This window comes from Dipodomys ordii, unplaced genomic scaffold (assembly GCF_000151885.1).
Source record: "Dipodomys ordii isolate 6190 unplaced genomic scaffold, Dord_2.0 Scaffold41, whole genome shotgun sequence".
Lineage (NCBI taxonomy): Eukaryota > Metazoa > Chordata > Mammalia > Rodentia > Heteromyidae > Dipodomys > Dipodomys ordii.
In genome coordinates, this window is record NW_012267257.1 from 8,472,669 (window position 1) to 8,496,643 (window position 23,975).

Here is a 23,975-nt window from a genome sequence, read left to right on the forward strand (position 1 = left end):
AGATGCTTAGAAGTGATTATTCATCACAGTAATTTTCTGGGGTCTGTCTTAATTCTAGAATGAAAAGAAACTATACTCCATTGGAGAAGAAATAGAAATTGCATGCCTTACTGGATTCAAAGCTGCTGGGTACCAGTACTTCACATGCTTACCAGACAGGACCTGGAGGAGAGGAGATGTAGAGTGCCAACGTGAGCATGTGTCCACTATAAACAGAAAAAATAATCACACTCTCAGATCAATACAGCTTACTATTTCTTCTTAGTAACTACAGTAAAAGGATTTCACAAATCAGTTAATGAAGCTGATTTTCTAAAATTAGATTCCAAAAATCCTCTACATTACAGGCCTCCTGCCCCAGCACATTTTCCTCTTCCACACAAGTACCGTGAAGCATGCTCTTACAAAGAAATCCAGGAAGCCGGTACCTAGCCACAGACATTGTCTGACATACAAATTGGTGCAATTTGATAAGTTCCAAGATGATACTGACTCTTTTTGTAGACCAGAAGTAAGATTTTCTGTGAGATGCAGTTTTCCTCAGGGAACTTGTTTTTCAAAGCATGTTGACATCTTTTGCTGAAAAGCAGTGATGAGCTTTAAGACTCTGCACATACTCATACTGCAGGAGAGAGAGACAGAGACAGAGACAGAGAGACAGAGATTGATTCAAACAAGGCTCAAATAGAAACCCCTATTCAGGGGTGTCTGGGAGCCCCGTTGAGGCAAATATCTATTAGAATGTCCTGTTTCTTAGCCACTCACAATGTGGTAATTTGCTTTTGGGAAAATACAAATCCCAAAAATGTACCAGAAGTTTCCAAAGCAGGTTCTTTAGCAAGGGAACCTCAGATACCAAAACTAAAAGGAGTTTTTCAGTGGAGTCTCAGGTTTTCTAATCAAAAGAAGTACCAAAGCTAAACATAGTCCCCCCAAATCTCATTAACATACCTCTTGGATCACATAAAATCTGTCTCTGTTTGTTGTGTGCTCTGCTTCCCTGAACACTGGCTTGCTGCTTCTCTCCTCCCCCTTTCCAGGCACAGAGTGCCTCAAACCAATTTTTCAAGATGTCCTGACCATCACACCGTTTCAGAGAATATACAGACTGGGTGAATCCATTGAGCTAAGCTGCCCCAAAGGCTTCACTGTGGCTGGGCCATCAAGGTACACGTGCCAGGGGGATTCCTGGACACCACCCATTCCAAACTCACTGACCTGTGAAGAAGGTGAGTGGCACTGAGGATTGAGGATTCTAGCGTAGTTCAGGATCTCCCAAAGAAGCAGCACAGCTTGTATGCATCACCATGTCTCCAAACTCTTTTGGAGACAGAAGGCAGAAGAAGCTTCTAGAAAGTTAAATATGATTCACCAGGGGTAGATGATGAGACTGGGTGCCTTCAAATTCTAGAGGGGAGGTTCAACTTTCTTTTTCAGTATAAAACCTTACTATCTAGGAGTGAAAGATTTCTCATCTCAAGAGATCAGAATTGATGGTTAACTGAAATATGGTCTGTATGCCCACCCATACGAAGCAGCAAACACATCATTAGGTGTCTTGTTATTACCTAAAATAGGAATTTTATGATGTTCTTTGGGTGAAGCTGAATCCATTCATTGTCTCTATTTCCCAGTTTCAGATTGTCTGAATCATAGTTTTAACACAGAGTGATGTACCTCCTTTAAAAATCTGCACATGGCCCGCCCCTCAGACACTGAAATCACTATTAGGGGAAAGGGTTGGGGTTTTGTGTTAGTTCAAAAACTATCTTAGCATGTTGAATGTTTTTCACAGCAAAGAAATAATAAATGTTTGAGGAGATAGATTTGAGCCTTGAATAATGCATACATGGATTAAATACTATACTATCTGACACTCATAAATGTGTAAAACATTTGTATATCAATTTAATTTTTAATTAAAATAAACAAAAACTCTCTTAGCTACCCCAAATATTCCCATAAAGATGAATTGTAAATACGAAGAGAAAAAAATTTTAAAAAAATAGCTTTGAACAAATTGACTGGGAAACACTTGTATTTTTATTTATTTTCCTTAATATTTTTGTAGCCTCATCCTTATCTAACTTTTTTTTTTACAAACCACTGACACTTAATTTATTAAAATCTTACCTTAATTTTAATACAAATACTTCTATATTTCATCCTTTATTTTATTATTTTAGATACTGACTTGATTTATTCTGGAAAATAGATGGAAATGGAGCTGATCATATTAGGTGAAATAAACCAGACCCACATGGAAACTTAAGAACAAACCTTTTACTTTGTGCCTTGCACAAAACAAAAAAAATCTTTTAAGGAAAGAAAGACTGCAATGTTCGATAGGAAATGTACTTATTACCTTACTCATGTAACTGTAACCCCTCTGTACAGTATCTTTACAATTAAAAAATATATATTAAGAAAAGAAAAACTGGTAAGCTGTCATAACAGACTTGGAGATCAAAAAAAAAAAACTCTGACTCTAGCATAAACAGTTCTGGTGAGAGCAAAAAGTGTGCAATTATAGAGAATGGTCCATGAGCTGTGAAGCTCATGGAGAAACAATCATCTGGCAGGGGCTCGAGGAGCACGAGCTGATGAGGCCAGTGAGTTCACTGTAGTGGAGACAGCAAGTAATAATTCATTTCTTCCAATTTCTCAATATGTTTTTTCAAATAATATCTCACGTTTGTGTGAGTCTTTTATTTTCCTCAAAGTGGAGCCACTTCTGGCTTTTTTTTTGTATTTTTTTTAGTAGTTTATTGGAGATAAGAGTCTCACTGACTTTTCTATCCAGGTTGGCTTTGAACAGCCATCTTTGGGTCTCAGCCTCCTGGGTACTAGAATTACAGTCATAGGTCACCAGTTCTTGGATCATGTCTCACTTTTAATCAGAGAATCTTTTAGGAAGTATCTATTAGCAGATATGATTAAGCCTATTTTGCTTGTGAAAAAGCCAAGCAAGTGCAGAGGCTGAATCAGACCCAAAGCAGGCCAAACCAAAACTGTGCAACAGTTCTGCTCATTTTTTTGAGTTCTTGGCTTTGTTGCTTCTTACTTGTCTTGTGGACTTTCATAATGTAGAAAGGAAAGGGAGAACATTAACCTCTTGAATTACTTTTGGTGGAACTATTTTAAAAGAGGTATCATGGGGACTGATGGAAACTTTAGTTTAATATTTTATCTTGGATTCATCAGGCTTCAGACTATAATAATAAGTGATAAGTACTATGAAAGTTTGGAAGTTGCAGCATTTAGAAAATTAGTTTTCTCTGGATACTATAGGTACAGTCTTCTGCATAAGGGCATATATATTCACACACAGAGATCCATGGATAAGAAATTGAAGTTATAACACAAACTGAAAGCTATAAAATACTCTGTATCTAGATAACGGAAATAAAGATCTCATTGACTTTATCTCTAATAATATTAACAGACCATAAGAAGAATCAAAGAAAGAAAAGACAACAACCTATAAAACTGGACACAAGGAGGTAATCAGACCTTAAGGCTCACGTGACCAGGAAATATTCTTATTTTTGGATAAATATGTGCATGTATTTATCTAAAAATTATATATATACATATAAGTATCCTCAAGTAGTTGTACAAAGAGGTTTCAATTCAACATGTCAGTTTGTGAGTACAATGTTCATTGATTAATGTCACCCTGTTCATCATTCTCCCCCATCTCTCCCAAAGAAATACTCTTAATTCCTTCAATATGGAAAGTTTTTTCCCCAAGAAGAAACCAAATGCTGCAGTTATTTTCTATCTCTGCTAACTCAATGCTCTCAAAGCACCTCTGGAAGATTATCTTGTCCTCAGAACCTCAAAGGCTAATGAGTAGTGTCACTTCCAGGCTGCCCCTGAGCATCCTGCGCCATGTGGGCAGCTCAGTTTTCAACCTGAGGCTTCAGGGAGGACCAAAAACACATCCCATGTGATCAGCAACCCCTTTAAACCAACAATAGCAGGGTTGCTCTGTGCCACTTAGAGTTGATGCTCTTTGGGGAAAAAAAAAAAACGTGGTGTCTCCCTAGCCAGTATGAAGATTTATTTACAAAGTGAAAAGAAGGATAATGTTATTTCAAAAAGAAGGAAAGAAAGAAAAAAAGAAAGTGAAGGGAAAGGGAAGAGAGGGGAGGGGGAAGGACAGCAAAGACAATCCCATGCCAATGTAAATCTCAATAACCGTGGCCTAACCAGAACTACAAGTTTATGAGGGTTGTAAGCCAAATTTCAACCAAAGTTAATTAGGAAATGGAAATAGCTATCAAGACAAAAGCAAATACTTTCAGTCCTTAGCATGATCTCTAATATGAGCCTCCTTCGTTCCCTTATTAACTTCTGTGCCTAATAGGCTAAAGAGAAACTGTGAGTAGAATTTCCCATACTGCCATGTGATTTGTTGAGTATCTACATATGCCTGCTTACTTCTTCCCATGAGAATTAACTTGCTCCCAAAGGCCATTCTGGCCTTGTGGATAGTTGATAAGTAAGATCTGGAACAAGGAAGTTTGTTTCATCCAATAAGTTCCAACTGTCAGTTCCTGGTCCAACATAACCAGTCTAAAGGTTCTTTGGGTATGCCCCAGGTTTCTCTGTACATATAACATACCTTAAGTATGTTATCTTTCTTTTAACCCCTTTCCTTACATGCATACTCTCTAGTTCCTCATCTTAGTTCAAGTATTATTTCCTTAGAGATTGTTCCTTACTTTTTCCACTTGGTTTTTTTTTATTGTAGAGAGTATATAAACCTTTCTTCATAGTATCTTCTACAACCTTTTGTTATAAATTCATTATTAGATTATTTGATTAGTGAATGTTTCCTATTATCTCAAAAGTCTCAAACGTGTCCACCTTTCTTCAGTTCTACCTTTGGAATTTTGATCCAGCTTACCATCTCCTTTTCCTCCATTACTATAATTCCCCTCCTTTCCCCCTCCCTGAGGTTCATGAAGAAAGGGAACATTGCTAGTTCTTTCCCTATCTTTCCCTCCATGCCTTCCCATTTCCTTCCTTTATCCTCTCTCTCCTTCTCTTCCTCTATTCTTCAGCTATTTTCCCTTCCTCTTTCCCCATAATATCCTAATATTAGGATATTTTTCAAGGTAAATAGCTACTTTTAGGAGCTGTATTTCTCCGTTGATTAGTCTTATAAGAAACTCCTCTTTCAATACATTATTCCTCAAACCCTGTTTAATACTAACTTCTAGCTCTAATGTGTATAATTTCCATCTTCATTTTCTTTGACCTCTCAGCAACTCTGAACTCTGTGCATACATTTTTTCCCAGGCTTCCTTCTTCTTCTTTAGCTCCAATGTCTGACTGTAGCTTTCTATTTGGGGCAGCCTTTTGCCTATGTTAGGATATTTAATGATGGAATTTGGAGGGGGGTGTCAGTCAGGGCCTAGACCCTGCCCCTGAGCTCTTTCTGCTCAAAGCTAGAGCTCTACTACATTGAGCCACAGCTCCACTTATGGTTTTTGAGTGGTTAATTGGAGATTAAAAATCTCAGGGACTTTTCTGCTCTGGCTGGCTTCCAACCATCTTCAACTCTAATGCTCCTGAGTAGCTGGGAATACAGGTATGAACTACTGTGGAATTCTTTAGATCAGATCTAGCTTGCACTCTCTGGGTGGGAAATCTTGCCTATATCCAAAGCTTCAATCCTCACCGATTTAATGAATTTAAATCTTTAGCACAGACTTCTACAGCAAGCTATAACACGAATCCTCAGGTTCCTCTATGGCTGTCTGGTTTAGGTGGCTTGCGAATAACATCCGTATACTGTCAACATGTATGAGGAAGAACTCGATGCATCATCTTTTCCTTCCTAAATACAAGCAAGTTCTAATATTTTCTAAGACAAGGCACAAGTGGTTCTTCTCTTGTGCCAATCAAAAACCTAACAATTATATAACTTACTTCAGTATCTAATATCCTGACTTTTAACCTGTATGTCTCAAGTATCTCCACCTCTATCTACACTTCCCTTTAACACCTTGGTCCAGATTACCATTCTCTTCTCCTATGAATTGATATAATAACCCACAGAGCAGTATTCTTCTCTAAATCTATTCTCCACACACTACTCAGCCTTCATTTCTTTTTCAAAATCCAGACCTGATTTTCTCACACTACCCTCTGTTTAATACCCATTTTCCACTACGTGGAAAGTGAAAGAAGAAAGCCTTTCCAGCACAACCTATTGTGTGTCTTTTTTCCAGGTTGAATTTTGCTATTTGTTTTATTTTTCTGCACTTCAACCCCACTGGGTGTCTCTCAGTTCCAGGAAAGGCATCTACTGCCTCCCTTCTGAGCAATTTCATACCTGATGTTCTGTTTCAAACAGCATCTGCCTTTCTCCCATTTTACCATTTCTGACCTTTCTAGCTGCATCAATTTTCTTGATTATATGCTCTCTCTTTAATAGCACTGATAATGGCAGCAATTCTATATGTATTACTGTGTTTATTTGATCAATGTCTGTCTGCCTTCACCAAATATAGGTCAGAGTTTGCTCAATCCACTATCCCCAGAACCTAAGCAGTATGCTGGGAAACATCATAAATATGTTCAATAAGTATTTGAAAAACAAATGAATAAAAGTTCCCTAATTTCACTTTCTTTAGCTCTCTGAGATTAACAGAAATTTTTAGTTTGAAAAATGACAGCAAGGACATTTCAGATGGAATATTTCATAGCAACGTATTTGGAGAAAGTAAAATGAATGATCTAACTCTGTTTTGCCACTGCCTTTTCACTTGAATCCAGGCTTGTCAGTGGGAATACAGCTATGTATTGTTCCTTGTCTCTGCTCTGATTTGTTTCAGATATTCTGAAAAAATTGAAGGGCCACTGTCAGCCTGGACAAAAACAACTGGGATCTGAATGTACCTGTATGTCTCCAGAAGACTGTAGGTATGAGATACTGTTTGCACATTGGGAAAATCCAGTCTGGTGTAACTAGCTTGATGGAAAAGCTCACCTTCTTGAAGCACAAATATGAAATATATAAATCTTCACATAACCTTGTGCCTTGCTGAATTTCACCGTCTTTGAGGAGTAGCTAGCTTTTTAAATTGTCTCTCAGCCTTCCCTAAGCTTGCATGGCTTTTGTTTATTTAAACAGTGTCATTTTGCTTTACAGAACTTGAAATTTTTCAAGCTCAACTATATCAAAACCTTCCTTTCCATTACTAAATATAAAGCAAAATTATAACTCCAGTAACATGGTAAAGGAAATCCTGTGAATCTCCATCTCTCTCTCTCTCTCTCTCTCTCTCTCACACACACACACACACACACACACACACACACACACACACACACACACACACACACACACACCATCATCCTCATCCTCATCATCATTACCTGGCTCATGCTTTCATACTAAAGAAGAAAGCCTAGAGAAGAAAAATAGCATGTTCTCTTGTGACTTCCATGAATGGGTAGCTTTATTGAAATAACTGCCTTTTTGTTACTGAACAAAACCAAGTATTAAAATTGCTCATTTATTGAAGAATGAGTTTCAGCTGAATTTAAGGTAAATTCAAAGTAGTACTGAGCCTTAACATTATTTCATGCTCTAAGACTGCTCTGCGAGAGAAGGAAGGAAGAGTGCATTCTTTCTTTTTCAGTCTTCATAGAAGACACAGCACTTGCTCCATCTTGTTAACTGTCTCTTACTCCCTCACTGCAAGGCTGAGGATGCAGTTCCCTGACGAGAGACAAAGCCATTCTGAAAACTGGAGTTTGTTTACTGAGGAGAGAAAGCATGGATGTTCAGAAAGAAGCTAATAGCAACAACTGTGAATATTTCATTTGTTTCCACTGACTGGCTTGTGCTCTGACAGACTAAGAAATGTTTGTAGAGAATCAATTTATATCTTTTTTGAGAGCATGACAAGATCTTTTTCTGTATAATCCCACCCACCTAGTTCAGCCCAAAGGAAGCTCTGTTCTGTCTGCCTTTCTCAGGATTCATTTCGAATGGTCCCTCAAGTCGCTTCTTGGTGCTGGAATCTCCCCAACTGCAGATGTCCTTCTTGGGATCACTTACATTGTTTCTATTGTTCTAGCAGAGGAGCCTTCTGTCTTTATCTGCAAAATAAGAAATCTTGAGAACACAAACTTCCCTTGGCTATTAGACTGCCTCTACTAAAACTCTTCATTCTCTTCCACATTTCTTTTGTATATCATTGACATTAATGGGAGTAATGGTCACACAGCTCAAAGATACTGAACATGGAAAGCAGGCATTTTTTCCCCTTGGTATTAGCTCTGCTTTCTGAAAACAATCATAAACCCAGACACACTGAACTGTTTAAAAGTTACTTTTGCAGTACTGGAGTTCGAACTCAGGATTTCACACCTGTTTGGCACTCTTCCGTTTGAACCACACATCCAGCCTTTTTACTGTGATTTATTTTTTAAGTAGGTTTTCATCTTTGGCTTGAACCAGTCTGGACTAAAATCCTCCTATTCATGCTTCTTCTGCAACTAGGGTGACAGATTGAGACCCCTGTGGCCTGGTGTTTCTGTTGAGCTGAGGTTTTTGAGAACTTTTTGCTTGAGCTGGCCTGGAATCATCAATCTTTGAAATCTCGGCCCCTTAAATCCCTGGATGGCAGGGCATGCCACTGCTTCCAAGTATTGTTGGAACCAGGGTCTTGGGAACTTTGTGCCTCAGCTGGCCATGATGCTCTGCAGGCACCTAGGACTATCGATGCGAGCTACCAGTGTCAGACCCTCAGGGCATATGTTCTTAATCACAGTACAAATACTTCTGAACAGTATATAATATATAGCTCATATGATATGTTCTAAATTGGTGTTGATGGACAAGTATTTTAGAGCTAGAGGCTAAATTGACCCAGGGAAGCTTCAAACTGTAGCCAGGAGTTGAGCTGACCACTGGTATACAGAGAAGACTGTGTAATGTTGATTGAGCAGAACTTGGATGGCTAGAGGGAAAAACAATATCATTAGCTTAGATATGGATCAATACAGTCAGATACTGTTGACTCACACCTGTAATCCTAGCTACTCAGGAGGCTGAGACCTGAGGATAATGGTTCAAAGCCAGCCTGTGCAGAAAGTCTGTGAGACTCCTACCTCCAACTAATCACCAGAAAACCAGAAGTGCCACTGTGGCACAAAGTGGTAGAACTCTAGGCTTGAGCAAAAGGAATTCAGGGACAGTACCCGGGCCCTGAGTTCAAGCCTTACAACCTAAAAAAAAATAAAATAAAACAAATTGATCAATAAACAGTTGGGCACATGGCTCAACTGGTAGAGCTCTTGCCTAGCAATTAAAGGCCTAAGTTCAAACACCACTACTAAAAAAAAGGAGAAGAAAAAAACTTTCAATCAATATAAATGTCAGAAGATAAAAAGGAATTTAAGAAGATAGGAAAATAATACTAGAAAGGGAAGTTAATGGGAATCTCATCCTGGCTATTCAGTTTTTCAGGTTTAAATTTGAAATCACTTGAGAATCCTGCCAACATAGATTGTAATTTAGAATGACTAATCTTAGGGAGCACATGAAATGAAACTAGTCACTGAAAGGAGAGAAACAGGATAAAAAAATTAAAACGGGAGGGGCTGGGAAGGTGGCTCCGTGGTAGAGCGCTTGCCTTGCATGCCTGAGGCCCTGGGTTCAATTCCTCAGCACCACGTAAGCAAAAAGAAAAAAAGCCGGAAGTTGCACTGTGGCTGAAGTGGTAGAGCACTAGTCTTGAGCTGAAGAGCTGAGGGACAGTGTCCAGGCCCAGAGTTCAGGCCCCACGACCAGACTGAGTGGCGAGTTGACACACCAAGTGGACTACTTGCCGTCTGACTTCCTGGTTCTCATGTGTAATTTCTTGCTTTCCTTTCTTGGGCAGCCATTATTCAGAAGATCTCTGTGTATTTGATTTGGGCTCCAACCATTATTTTACTTCACCTTCTTGCACTTTTTTGGCCAAGAGATGTTTAAATAATGAGCAACTCCATTTTCTACATATTGGTTCTTGCCAAGATGGTCCACAGTTAGAATGGGGTCTTGAAAGGATGAAGCTTGCATTCAACAGCACAAAGAAAGAATTGTGTGGCTTCGATACATGCTACGACTGGGAAAAATGTTCAGGTAAGCGACACTGGTGACACTGGTGCTCTTATTTGAAATTCAGTTCAGCTGGATTATATGGTGAATTTTTGTATTTATACATCATCATGTTTTTGTGTGTGCTAGTACTGGAGCTTAAACTCAGGGCCAGGGTGTTGTCTCTGAGCTCTTTGGTTCAAGGTTAGTGCTCTACCACTTGAGATTACTCCACTTCCAGTGTTTTCAGTGGTCAATTGGAGATTAGAGTCTTACAGATTTTTCCTGCCCAGCCTGGCTTCAAACCATCATCCTCAGACCTCATTTTCCTGAGTAGCTAGGATTACAAGCCTGAGCCAATGGCACCTACCTTATGCATGCTCACGCAATGGTTGAACACAGTTGTGGCTTCCCCAACCGAAGAGTAGGCACAGGTGTCCAGGCTCAGTGTCATGAGCCTTTCATCCACAGTGACACTGGGAGCACAAGTAGAAGGATCCCAACCATAAAACAAAAGAAGAAGAAGAAGAAGAAGAAGAAGATTCCTATCCATTGTAAATTGTGTAATTAATTCAAACAAGGAAAGCTATAATAAATACCCACAACTAGAAATCACTGCTGTAATCCTCTGGGTGTGCACCTTTCCAGCCTTTCCATATGTACATGCCATCACATTGCTCTTAGGCCCTGCTCTGATGTGTCAGGCACCCATCCCACACATAACCTGCCCTGGTGGTGTGACCTCCTGGGCCCATCAGTGCTTCCCAGGCAGAGCTGGGTTTCACATGAATACCAATTGCCAGAGCATCTTTCTTCAATTACTTTAAGTCCTCTGCCATAGCCCAGAACCAGCCAGGACTAGCAGCATTATTCAAGCAGAAGGCTTGAGCATAAACCAGGTCCCACATGCACAGCCATTATTTCTTCCCTCTCCAACCCTCTACTTCTTCTCGTCTCCACCCTTAGTGAACTCATCAAACAGATGCTCCAAAAAGCTCCATGGCCATCCTACAGTGGTGGTTCTGGCCCAGAGATAGATTCTTATTCCCAAGTGTAACCCAGTGAGTGGATGTTCCCACAGGTTGTATGGACAACCACCCCCACAAAAATATCTCTGGAGCCTCACATGTTTCAGTGGTACCACTGAATATAATAGAAAATAAAACAGGATCATGTTCTATGTAATATTTTACAAATTGACAGGCATCATTTAAGGTGACATAAAATTATTTCCAATATATGATTTAGTTGAGATGTAGTTGTGTGTTAAGTCCATAGAATTTCCCTTGTGTGTTGCTATAATAAACGATGATTCGATGGATGAGTCTATCATGTAAATCTATCATCTAAGATTATTTCTCTAGGATATACCCTAGAAATTCCATTTACTAGGGTATATCCTAGGGAATTACTTAAGTCAAAGTTTTTACTGACATACTGTGTCAACCTGCTTTGCAGAAATGCTTTTATAGTATTATCCTCTAATCTATAATATATGAGAGACACTTTCCTCTCACTAAGCATTGGAGTTGTCATTTGAAATAGCTATCAATTTAACACTTTAAAAGTGGCATTAAATTTTCCTTTTTCATAAGAGTATTTCTGCATTGGTGAGTTGCTTGAAAGCATGAACTTCACCAAAGTATCTTTGCTCTAGGATGGAGTCTGACCCTGACATAGCCAAAGTAAGCTTCATATAAAACAAAAGGATAGTATTTAACAGAATTCAAGTAAGCAGCTAAATTTCCCTTGCAACACATTTCTAAAAATGAATCTTATATGTAGACATGAAGTATGTATGGAAACTTGTGGGATTTTTTTTTCATCTAACTTCTGCTGAAATGACCTCATGTCTACAAAAAGAAAGACAGGAATCTTACTGTTCACCTTTGATCCTCCTTCAGTTTCTGGCCAATATTCTTCAGTCTGGTCCTGAGAAGAAGAAAGCCTTTGCTAATCTCAAATCCTTCCTGATCCACTTAAACAATTATCAAGACTCAGCTTCTTTGGCAGGCCACACTACTGAACCATGACAGCAGGTAGACAATGAGCCCAATGAGCAGCAAATCAGGAGGTGAATGCCAGGGGCTCTGAACCTCATGCCACACCCAAACAAGATGATTCCACGGCAGAGATAGCAAGCTATGGTCAGATATGTATGATACTCTAATCATTATGAAAACATCTTATTGATTAAAAACTCTACTGTCCGTTTTTATATTTTTTGGGGGGTCCGCTCGTGGGGCCTGAACTCTGGGCCTGGGCGCTGTCCCTCAGCTCTTCAGCTCAAGCAGTGCCACAGCCAGAGCGCCACTTCCGGCTTTTTTCTTTTTGCTTATGTGGTGCTGAGGAACCCAGAGCCTCATGCATGCAAGGCAAGTGCTCTACCACTGAGCCACCTTCCCAGCCCCTACTGTCCGTTTTTAGATGCTTGGCCAATATCATTACTCAACTGCCATCTCGCTCAGTAATAATATGTGTTAGGAAAGAGATGCAAGTGTTACACAGCATCCTTTGAATATCAATCAATCAATCTATCTATCTATCTATCTATCTATCTATCTATCTATCTATCTTATGCCCATAATGGGGCTTGAATTCAGGGCCTGGGCACTATGCCTTAGTTTTTTGCTCAAGGTTACCACTCTTCCTCTTGAGTCACAACCCACTTCCAATATTTTGCTGGTTGATTGGAGATGAGTCTCATGGACTTTCTTGCTCAGGCTTGCTTCAAAGTACAATGCTTAGATCTTAACTTCTTGAGTAGCTGAGACTTCAGGCATGCACCACCAGTAGCCAGCTTCTATTTTGTATTTACACATAATCATTTTTTGTGAGATATGTAGTGTAAGAACACATGCAAAAAATAAGTTCAAGCCAGGCACCAATGGTTCATGCCTATAATCCTAGCTACTCAGGAGGCTAAGGTCTGATTGTGGTTTGAAGCCAGACCAGGCAGGAAAGTACATGACACACTTATCTCTAATTAATTACCAAAAATCTGGTAGTAGAGCTGTAGCTTACGTGGTAGAGCGCTAACCTTGAGCAAAAAAAGCTCAGGAACAGCACACAGGCCCTGAATTCAATCCCCAAGACTAGCAATCCTCCCCACCTCCCCAAAAAAATTTAAGTTCAGATATACAAAATTCTATACAGAAAAATAAAAGAAATTTAGAAAGTGTGGAGGTTGGGTTCTTTTGTTTATTTTTGGGGGGGGGTCCAGTTTTGGGGGCTGAATTCTGAGCCTGGGCACCGTCCCTCAGCTCTTCAGCTCAAGGCTAGAGCTCTACCACTTGAGCCACAGCACCACTTCCGGCTTTTTTCTTTTCTTTTTTTTTTTGCTTATGTGGTGCTGAGGAATTGAACCCAGGTCCTCATGCATGCAAGACAAGCCCTCTACCACTGAGCCACCTTCCCAGCTCCCTTTTGTTTATTTTTTTAAAGGGACTTTCAGTGTATTATTATAGGTCAGGAATGTGTTTAGGTTAGTTTCTATTCTTCCATAAAATTCTTTGTGGAAAAAGAGAAATTATTAATGAGAAGTCCTAGGGTTTGGGATAGTTTTCTACAAAGTATTCTTTTTTAATCTGTTTCACTGAAAAGTAATTGTTAATATATCAATTTGTCACATTGTCTGCTTTCCTATCACCTCTATGCTGCTCATCTATTTGAGTGCCCATGGATTCTCAGAATAAAAGTGTCTAAAAAGATATTAAAAGTTTATACACTTGACTGATATTACTCAAATTAATAGAATGTTTTAGGATAATCAAACTGACATATATGCATTTCTTATATTGATTTGGTCCTTCTCATAATCAGAAAATTCAAAGTATTTTCCCCATAAAGGTGTGGCTTGCCTCTGTCAGCCTTCTTTTAACATCTGAGCAAAAGACAGGAAAACACTTTCTAGAGGAGCATTATAGAACAATATCAGTGTACAGACTAATGCATTTATGAAGAAAGAAAGCCAACCAACTCAAGCAAGTTGTGATAGTAGTTATTTCAAGTTGAATTGAATGCCACCTTGATTGATCTGTGTTTTCATATTACAGTGTGCTCTTTGCTATTTTGTTCCTTCCTGGTCTAAAATGCAATAAGAAGTTTAAAGTGAAACTTGAAAGTAACATGAAATTTACTTTTTGAAAGTTAGAAGATGGATGGTTGCCTCAGGGAGTCTCTTATTATGACTTATCAAATGTTCTATCTGAATTTTAAATTATCTACCACCAACCAACAGGAAGGAGAATTTCATTGAACAAACATCCATTTATCGATTTAAGCATCTGACATGTGAAGTCACTGGCAGATTGTCCCAAGGCAGGATGAGAGGCTGAAGACAAACTGTTCTCAGTCATTGGAGAAGTTCCATTAAACAATGATCGCATGAATCACCTTAATGCCATGCAGCATGAGAGAAGCTATAGGGGGAAAGAAATACCTGCCAGTCTGGATTTAATAAGCACAAAAGTGTGAGAACTTAATATTGAAGGATAAGTAGTAGAAGTGAGAAGAGTTTTGGGTCTAGAAGTCTGAAAATAATCAAGCTCTAAGTCGTAATCATTCAAGAGAATGGTGCTTATGGCCTTTCCAAAAGCTGAGAGGATGGATATCTTTACCAGAGATAGGAAAGACTCTTGGCTTTTTCCAAATTTCAGCTCTTCCAATAATCAACAAGACTTTTCACAGCTATAATTTTCTCTATCTAGTTGGCAGAGAATATAGAAAGGGAATGGATGGGGATTGCAGACCTGGCTTCGGTGGTAGAGTGCCAGCCAATGAGCAAAAGCATCAGATACCCAGTTTGAGTACCAGTCTTGGCCAAAGAAATGTATACTTTGTCCTAAAATGTTTCTAACCAGGAACCAGATGTCTTGCATATGGGGTTGAAACATAGGAAAGAACTGACATTTGCTTAAGCTATTTACAATGGTATTATTGCTGATTCTCAGATGGATACCAATTTTCTGGCAACATTAATTATCCCAGATCCATCAAATACATTTATTCTTGTACACTTTCACCCAAAATTGCCCCAGTTAACTGTGAAGAGTTGAGTAGAGCATATGTATGGATGGGCCACAATTAATATTATCAAATATATTTCTTAGAGAAAAGACATAAGAAAACCTGACATGAAAATGTGCGAATGTTATATATGGTACTGCAAAGTGCATGGTAAAACAGTTTAATGAATGAATGCTTCGTGAGATGGGTAAAAACGGAACATATGAACACATTTTGAAAATGAGCATTTTTTGAGTCTTGCTTGAAAAATCAAAAGAGGTTAATCTTCTTGGAATAGAAAAAGTAAAAAAAAGATGTTAGCGGTCAAGCTGTGAAAGATCTTGAATTTTAGCTAAAATCTGCATATATATAATTGGGTCAGTATCTCTTTTATTAAAATTTTATGATTAAGTAGCTGCACAAAGAGTTTATTCCATATGTCAGGTTACAAGTACAAAGCATCTGGATTAATGCAACTCCTCATTGTTTTCCCCATATCTCCCTCTTGTCCCTAAAATTTGATTATCCTTAAGTAAGTGTTTTTAATATTCTCAACCTTATTTATTTTAAAGATATAAGATGTATATGAATGTTTAAGTATTTAGTTAGCTCAAAAACCAGACCATACAGAAAAATTGTCCAATTCAACTGCTTACTAAAAGGACAGATTGAAGATATAATCCAGTAATATTCTACAAACAAATAGAGAATTATGTTACTTCAGTTAGTGTAGAATTATGTTAAAGAGCTCAGGCTTTGGATGATTGGCTAGAAAGCCTGATTAGCTGTGGGTTCTTACTGAGTTAAGAGTGCACATTTCAGTCTTCCTTTCAAGTCTCTCCATCCAAATCTGTTGAGTCCTTTGGACCACTGACTATTCTAGTCACCCACGAGCTCACCATTCTCAGTAGGAATTAAGTAAAGTCACGCCCCTCAGTACTACCATTATTTATACTCTCTCTCCCTCTCTGTTTCTCATTGCAGCCTCCACTTCCCGATGCATCTGTTTGTTGCCTCCCCAGTGCATCAAGGGGGGAACCCAACTCTACTGTGTCAAAATAGGATCTTCAACACGCGAGAAAACAGTGAACATCTGTGAAGTGGGAACTGTAATGTGTGCAAACAGGAAGGTAGAAATACTACACTCTGGGAAGTGTTTGGTCTAACAACTACTGACAAATAGACTTACTATTCAAAAACAATCCATACAGAACCTTCTTAGACAAAGAACAAAATTATTAGAAGTTACCCTTCCTTACTGACAAATTCTTTTGTGTTAGTTTCATATCTTTATTCTCCCCACCATTTTCCTATGTTACCAGCCTCTATCGAGTTTCATATGACCCTATAAACCATCTCTGAGTTACGAGTTTTGCACTGTCTAGAAAATTCTCTTATTCATGCTGCATGAAGATAATGGAAATTCTGAGGACCTAATGAAATATGCTCAGAATTAAAAATATGAAGAAAACTGTAAATTTGTTTAATAAACCAACAAACACACAAAGCTATAAAAGCTATGGAACATTCTGAAAACCCAGACTTCATGTGTTCATTCAACAAATAATTAAGAATGGTGTCAAATACTAGTCATGGTCTTAGGAAATCAGTCATGACTAAACCCGGTAGAAGCCCTTGCTTCTCCAAAGTGCTCATTCCTCTGGGAGTAAACATACAAAAACTGCAATTATCATGTAACATATGTAGTATGTTTGATGTTGATCATTTGCTATAGAAGTAAAGCGTATATCTCATCTGATACAAGGAATTGTTTCAAAGCATGATTGGTATCAACTGGAAAGCTCCTTCTTTAAAATAGTTCAAAACAAACTTTGGAAGTTCTGTTCTCTGGGGAAGAAGAGAGATTCTCTTCTCTTCACATCAGTTGAAGTATATCACATAGCTTTTAAATTGAAGTATATGATGCATAGAAAATTGTCAGAGAAAAGAATAATTTGTAAAGTGAGTCCAATCTTTATTAATCCATACAAATTAGACATCTGTTTTTTAGAGTAACCAGAGGGGACCAGAAGTATCATTAGTGTACCAGTGTTATCACAATAGTGCAGTGGATGTGATAAAAGAGAGAGCTGATGATTCAGGAGGTCGGGAGTAGGGCCTGAAAAGACTATTTCTAACAACTTTCTACGTACCACAGTTGATGTCCATCGTGGAACACATTTTGAAAATGCCTTGTTTTAGAGAAGTGTCATCAGACAGCTGGACTTGATTTAGAAATTAAGCTCAAAAATTTATCCAGCCAACCTTCAAACGGGTGTGTGAAAGAAACTGTCCTTCCTTCTGCAACGCTCTCAGATTTCTGACCTTGTGAGAGGGAGTGATGGCCCACATCCACTTTGGACTTAGTGCAGGTCCTTCATCTCGTTTCTCATAAAATGTTGGCAAATCACCAATATCTTGTAGGACCAATGGCGTTTGAAGTAAAAGAATGAAGAAGGGAAACCCTAAAAATCAAATGTATGTTTCCTGGTAAAATAAAAACTGTGTGGGGCATCCCCTCCCCTCAGAATTCAGTAACCTGTACTTTCCCTAGATATGTCCCACCCCCTTTTCACTATGGGCGTAACATAGGCCATTCTTACAAGTTTCCTATTTCCAGCATTCCCAAAATAAGTTAGGGGAAAGAGCCATTAAATAGTCCCATATCCTAAAGAAGGCCAGTTACATCTAAGTCAAGGACTTTCTTCACAATGAATTGACTCTACCCAACACCCAACTCTCATCCCAATCCCACAGCTCTAAAACGGGATGGAAAGGAAGGGACCATGGGAATCTGTAGGCATGCTCACACAATGTTGACAATGAGGGTTCTGTTTCTTTTCATCTTCTGAGAGTAAATGAAGATGTTGAAAATATTCCTATGGTCAAAGTCCCATAAATGATTTGTGGGGTGCAGGGAGAACCTGGAATAAGGATATGCTTCCCTAGATGAATGGATGCTACACAATCTTAGAGCTACTACTGGAGAGGATGTTCCTGATGCGATCCTGGAGGCACAGATCCACACTGGAGCACTACTCCCTTCCAGGAACTGAGAACACTTCCTGCCTAATGCTGAAAGCAAGATGCCTTCAGAAGTGACCTCTACCACTCTTCTAGAGAGAAAGGAGAACAATGCAGCCTTTCTTAAAGGTGAGGGAAGGAATAGAAATAAAGGTAAGCCCATAAATCCACACAAAGGAACACGGAGAAGAGGAAAGGCTGACCACAAGTGAAGGAATGAGACAAGATAAAAGTCAGATATGAAATCCATGAATTAAGCTGAATCAACTTTTAAAAACAGAAACTGATCAAAAATCTATGTGATCTGTTCCAAACCTAATTAAAAGGAGAGAGAAGAAAATGGATTTGGCAGAACATACAAAAAGCTGAGACTGTTAGAACCAAGTGTTACATTTCTGTTGGCTTGGAACAATAGAAATCTATTGTTTTGTCTAGTTTAGGGAGACTAGAAATCTGAAATCAAGATGTCATTAGAACTACAGAAGCCTAAGGGACAATATTGTTACTTATCTCTCCCAGCTCCCAGATGTTTCTATTAATTCCATTGTCTTCTTGGGACACTAATCATGTTAGATTAGCACCACTCTAATAACCCTGTCTCATCTTGATTACATCTGCAAAGACCTTAATTTTAAATAAAGTGACATTTACAGTTATAGAAATTGCAACATACCTTTTGGATGGACACAATGCAAACCCTAACACAGTGATTGAAAATAAAACAGTGTTTCTTGTTATTCCAGCAATTGCATTATTTTGTTTGACTAAAATCAGTCATATTTGCTTAAAAGTATTTTATCCTTTTACTTGTACCAGTCTTCCTTTTTAACGGTGACTAATTGGCTTTTTTACCATTTCAGTTACCTTTGTTTCAAAGAATTTTTTAAGTGCACTAATCCATTAAAGTTTGCATTAGGCTGATTTGCATACCTTTTATGAGTTGAATTTTTCACACTCTGATATTAATATTAATATAGCAATTTAGTACAATAGGTGTTAGGAGCTAGTGGTAAAATTATCATCATGAAGCAGAGAGCAAAACTGGAAGATATTAAATACCTGGAATTCAGACCTAGAATCCCCAACTCTGTCCTAGAAGATTAACTACATTCTAGATCAAAAGTAAAATCTTTACCCTCTGAGATGATTAGAGATGAATGCTAAGCATCTATTCGTTTTTTTTTTTCTGGTCATGGGGCTTGAACTCTGGGCCTGAGCGCTGTCCCTCAGCTCTTCAGCTCAAGGCTAGTGCTCTACTACTTGAGCTACAACGCCACTTCGATTTTCTGGTGGTTTATTGGAGATAAGAGTCTCACAGACTTTCCTGCCCAGGCTGGATTTGAATTGAGATCCTCAGATCTCAGCCTCCTGAGTAGCTAGGATTACAGGCATGAGCCACCAGTGCCCGGCTTCAGCATCTATTCTTGTAGCTTAACTAATTGCAAATCAGTTCATATTTTGTTAAGTACACATTTTAATTCTGTTGGTTCTTCAATGTACTAACAAAATATGTGAATCCTTCAGTTGGAAGCACTATACAATGGCACATGTTATTTACTTTAGAAGTTCTAGAAGAAGAGATACAAAGCATGATTCTCAGATTATGATGATAAAATACCAGTGCTCAGCTGGGATAACATTGCAGCTTAACTGAAGATTTCCTTTTTGTAGGAATCATCAGTAAAGATCACTGCATTTTAGTTTATGTTAGATTTTTTTCCCGTCCTTCTACAAAGCCTTCGATTTCCAAATGGCTAAGGTTTGAAGGCTAAGCTCCTCCGTTGTTTCTAAAAGAGTACCCACAACCACATGTAATCCACATGGCTTCCTAAATTCTAATTCTGAATCAAAAGAATCTGATTGATCATAACATTTTGGTTGGTGTTGGGTGCCGAAATGTCCCCAAGCTTGATTAATTGGATTCCAAATGGCTGGTTTTCTGTAAGGTCACCTTCATTCATTTAGAATATACTGAGAGTGGAATCAATGAGGCATCCTGCTTCTAACCAAACAAATGATCTGCAAAATGCAAGTTGTATTCAGTCTGTTTTATGAATGTGAGACAGGCCACTGCTACCCTATTTATCTTCTTGACAAATTCTGGCTGCACAGCTTCAGTTCCACATGTCCAGTGTCAGTTAGGGGAGATACATGTCACCAATCAAGGAACTCTGGGGAACAGATGGTACATTGAAAGTCATACTCACAAAGAGTTATATAGAAAGATGTTTATCACAATATGATTTATAATAACAATGACAGACCTTAAATATCCAAAAATAAATTATGGCCCCCTCCACCCCAGATAATGGGAATGTATGAGGTCATTGACCACATTTTAAAGAAGAGTTTAGGGCACCTAATAAAGCTTAAAATGCAGACTACAAAACTATACATAGTGAGGCTGGGAAGGTGGCTCAGTGATAGAATGTTGCCTTGCATGCATGAGGCCCTGGGTTCAATTCCTTAGCACCACATAAGCAGAAAAAAATGGAAGTGGCACTGTGGCTCAAGTGATAGAGCACTAACCTTGAGCTGAAGAGCTGAGGGACAGCTCCCAGGCCCAGAGTTCAGGCCCCATGACTAACACCTTGGCAGAAATGGACCTTTTCCTAGCCAATATCAACATGCCGAAACTAAACCAAGATGAGTTAAGCCATCTTAACAGGCCCATATCAAGCATTGAAATAGAAACACCAATAAGAGACCTCCCATCTAAGAAAAGCCCAGGACCAGATGGATTTACAGTGGAATTCTACAAGGCCTTCAAAGCAGAGCTCACACCCATACTCCTCCAACTCTTCAATGAAATTGAAAGAGAAAGTTCACTACCGAACACATTCTATGAAGCCATCATAACCCTCATCCCCAAATCAGGCAGGGATTCATCAAAGAAAGAGAACTATAGACCCATTTCTTTGGTGAACATTGATGCAAAACTTCTCAACAAAATTTTGGCCAACAGACTTCAACAATTCATCCAAAAAATCATACACCATGATCAAACAGGATTCATTTCAAGGATGCAAAGCTGGTTCAATACACAAATCAATTAACATAATTAATCACATCAACAAGAACAAGGATAAGAACCACATCTCAATAGATGCAGAAAAAGCATTCGACAAGATCCAACACTCCTTTATCATGAAGGTTTTGGAAAAATTAGGAATCCATGGAACATTCCTCAATACAATAAAGGCTGTATATGACAAACCTACAGCCAGCATTATACTCAATGGTGAAAAACTAAAGCCATTTCCTCTTAACTCAGAAACATGATAAGGATGTCCAATATCTCCACTTCTCTTCAATTTAGTATTACAATGCCTAGCTACAGCAATAAGACAAGATGCAAACATAAAAGGGATCCAAACAGAGAAAGATGAAGTAAAACTCTCCCTCTTTGCAGATGACATGATCTTGTATTTAAAGAATCCCATGGAATCCACTCCCAAATTATTCAAGCTGATTCAAAACTTTGGCAAAGTAGCAGGTTATAAAATTAATCCCCCAAAATCAATGGCTTTTCTGTATGCCAACAATGAGAAAAGTGTGGCTGAAATTAGGAAAGCAACTCCATTTGTAATAGCCCCACAAAAAATAAAATACCTAGGAATTAACATAACCAAAGATGTGAAGGACCTCTATGATGAAAACTTTAAAAACTTGAAAAAGGGAAACAAAACAGAACTTAGAAAGTGGAAAAACCTCCCATGCTCCTGGACTGGAAAGACCAACATCGTGAAAATGGCAATACTTCCCAAGACTAGCTACAAATTCAATGCAATATCTATCAATATTCCAACCTCATTCTTCAAGGAAATAGAAGAGGCAATCCAAAAATTTATATGGAACAATAAAAGACCTCCAATAGCCAAAACAATCCTTTACAGAAAGAACAATGCTGGAGGAATATCAATACCAAATTTCAAACTCTATTACAAAGCCATAGTAATCAAAACAACTTGGTACTGGCACAAGAACAGACCTCAGGACCAATGGAATAGAATTGAAAACCCAGAAATGAACCTAAAGACCTATAACCATCTAATCTTGGATAAGGGAGCTAAAAAATAGAATGGAAGAAACACAGCCTCTTCAGTAAATGGTGCTGGCAAAATTGGTTAATCCCCTGTAGAAAACTAAAGCTAGATCCGTATATATCACCCTGCACCAGAATCAACTCCAAATGGATCAAAGACCTCGGAGTCAAAGCAGACACTCTGAAAACATCACAGGATGGAATAGGTCTCCTAGGCACAGGCCAAAATTTTCTTAAAAGATACTCAGAAACACAACAAATCAAAGAAAGGTTGGACAAATGGGATTGTATGAAACTGCAGAGCTTCTGCATGGCAAAGGACATAGCTAGCAAGATCAAAAGAAAGCCTACATATTGGGAGAGGATCTTCACTAGTCATACAACAGACAAGGGTCTCATATCTAAAATATACCTGGAACTCAAAAAATTAAATCCCTAAACAACAAATCCTCAAAGAAACAACTGCCCAATAGATAAGTGAGATAAAGAGTTAAAGAGAAACTTCTCTGAAGAGGAAAGAAGGATGGCTAATAGACACATATAGAAATTCTCAACCTCCCTAGCCTTAAAAGAAATGCAAATCAAAACAACATTGAGATACCACCTCACCCCAGTTAGAATGGCATAATCAAGACCTCTAATAACAACAGATGCTGGAGGGGATGTGGACAGAAGGAAACCCTACTATATTGTTGGTGGGAGTATAAACTTGTTCAACCACTTTGGAAAGCAGTATGGAGGTTCCTTAAAACACTCCACATAGAGCTCCCCTATGACCCAGCAAACCTATTTTGTGGCATTTACCCAAATGATCACAAACAAGACCACACTAAAGCTACCAACATGACTATGTTTATTGCAGCCTTATTTTCCATATCTAAGATATGGAACCAACCCAGATGGCCCTCCATAGATGAATGGATCAAGAAAATGTGGTATATGTACACAATGGAATTCTATGCCTCCATCAGAAAGAATGACATTGTCCCATTTGTTAGGAAATGGAAAGACTTGGGACAAAATTGTATTAAATGAAGTAAGCCAGGCCCAAAGAAACATAAGTCCCATGGTTTCCCTTATTTGCAATAACTAGTATATGTCTGAGATGAGCAGAAATGGCCAGATAAGTTGATGTTAAGCGAAATGAACCCCAGGATAAGGATTCAAATATTTTATATTTCTTGCTATTATTTCTAACATATTGATAAGGTATTGCTCTGTTGCTTTGTATGTCCCTCCCCCACGGCATAACCCCTGCTTTCGTTGTATTTGATGTTGGTATACTTTGTGGAGGAGAAGAGAAAAAACAAATTGTTTAAATAGGGATACAGGTGGACTTATCGCAACAATGAGTTGTACAAGACGTTATGTTGAAAAACAAACTTTACAACTTTGGGGGAGAGGGTTTGGAGGTTCGGGGGTGGGTGGAGGGCCGGGAATTCCGGAGTGGGGGCAGATGGGAAGGGATGGGAAAGGGAAACAAAGGAGGAGGCAACAATGCTTGATAAGAAATGTATTCATGGGGCTGGGAAGGTGGCTCACTGGTAGAGCACTTGCCTTGCATGCATGAGGCCCTGGGTTCCATTCCTCAGTACCACATTAGCAAAAAGAAAAAAGCCGGAGGTGGCACTGTGGCTCAAGTGGTAGAGCGCTAGCCTTGAGCTGAAGAGCTGAGGGACAGCGCCCAAGCCCAGAGTTCAGGCCCCAGGGCCGGACCCAAAAAAAGTTAAAAAAAAAAAAAAGAAATGTACTCATTACCTTTTCCATGTAATTGTAACCCTTCTGTAAGGT

General features: G+C 38.8%; 1 protein-coding gene across 1 annotated transcript in view; it reads left to right on the top strand.

The window, feature by feature from the left end:
* C6 (complement component 6) overlaps positions 1-16,281 on the top strand; it is a 63,596-nt gene extending 47,315 nt beyond the window's left edge. The window contains exons 12-16 of the mRNA XM_013018513.1: positions 59-191; positions 1,041-1,229; positions 6,852-6,939; positions 9,912-10,153; positions 16,100-16,281. Coding sequence (XP_012873967.1) covers positions 59-191; positions 1,041-1,229; positions 6,852-6,939; positions 9,912-10,153; positions 16,100-16,281 — 834 coding nt within the window. The remainder of the gene's footprint in view (positions 1-58; positions 192-1,040; positions 1,230-6,851; positions 6,940-9,911; positions 10,154-16,099) is intronic.
* The last annotated feature ends 7,694 nt before the right edge of the window (positions 16,282-23,975 follow it).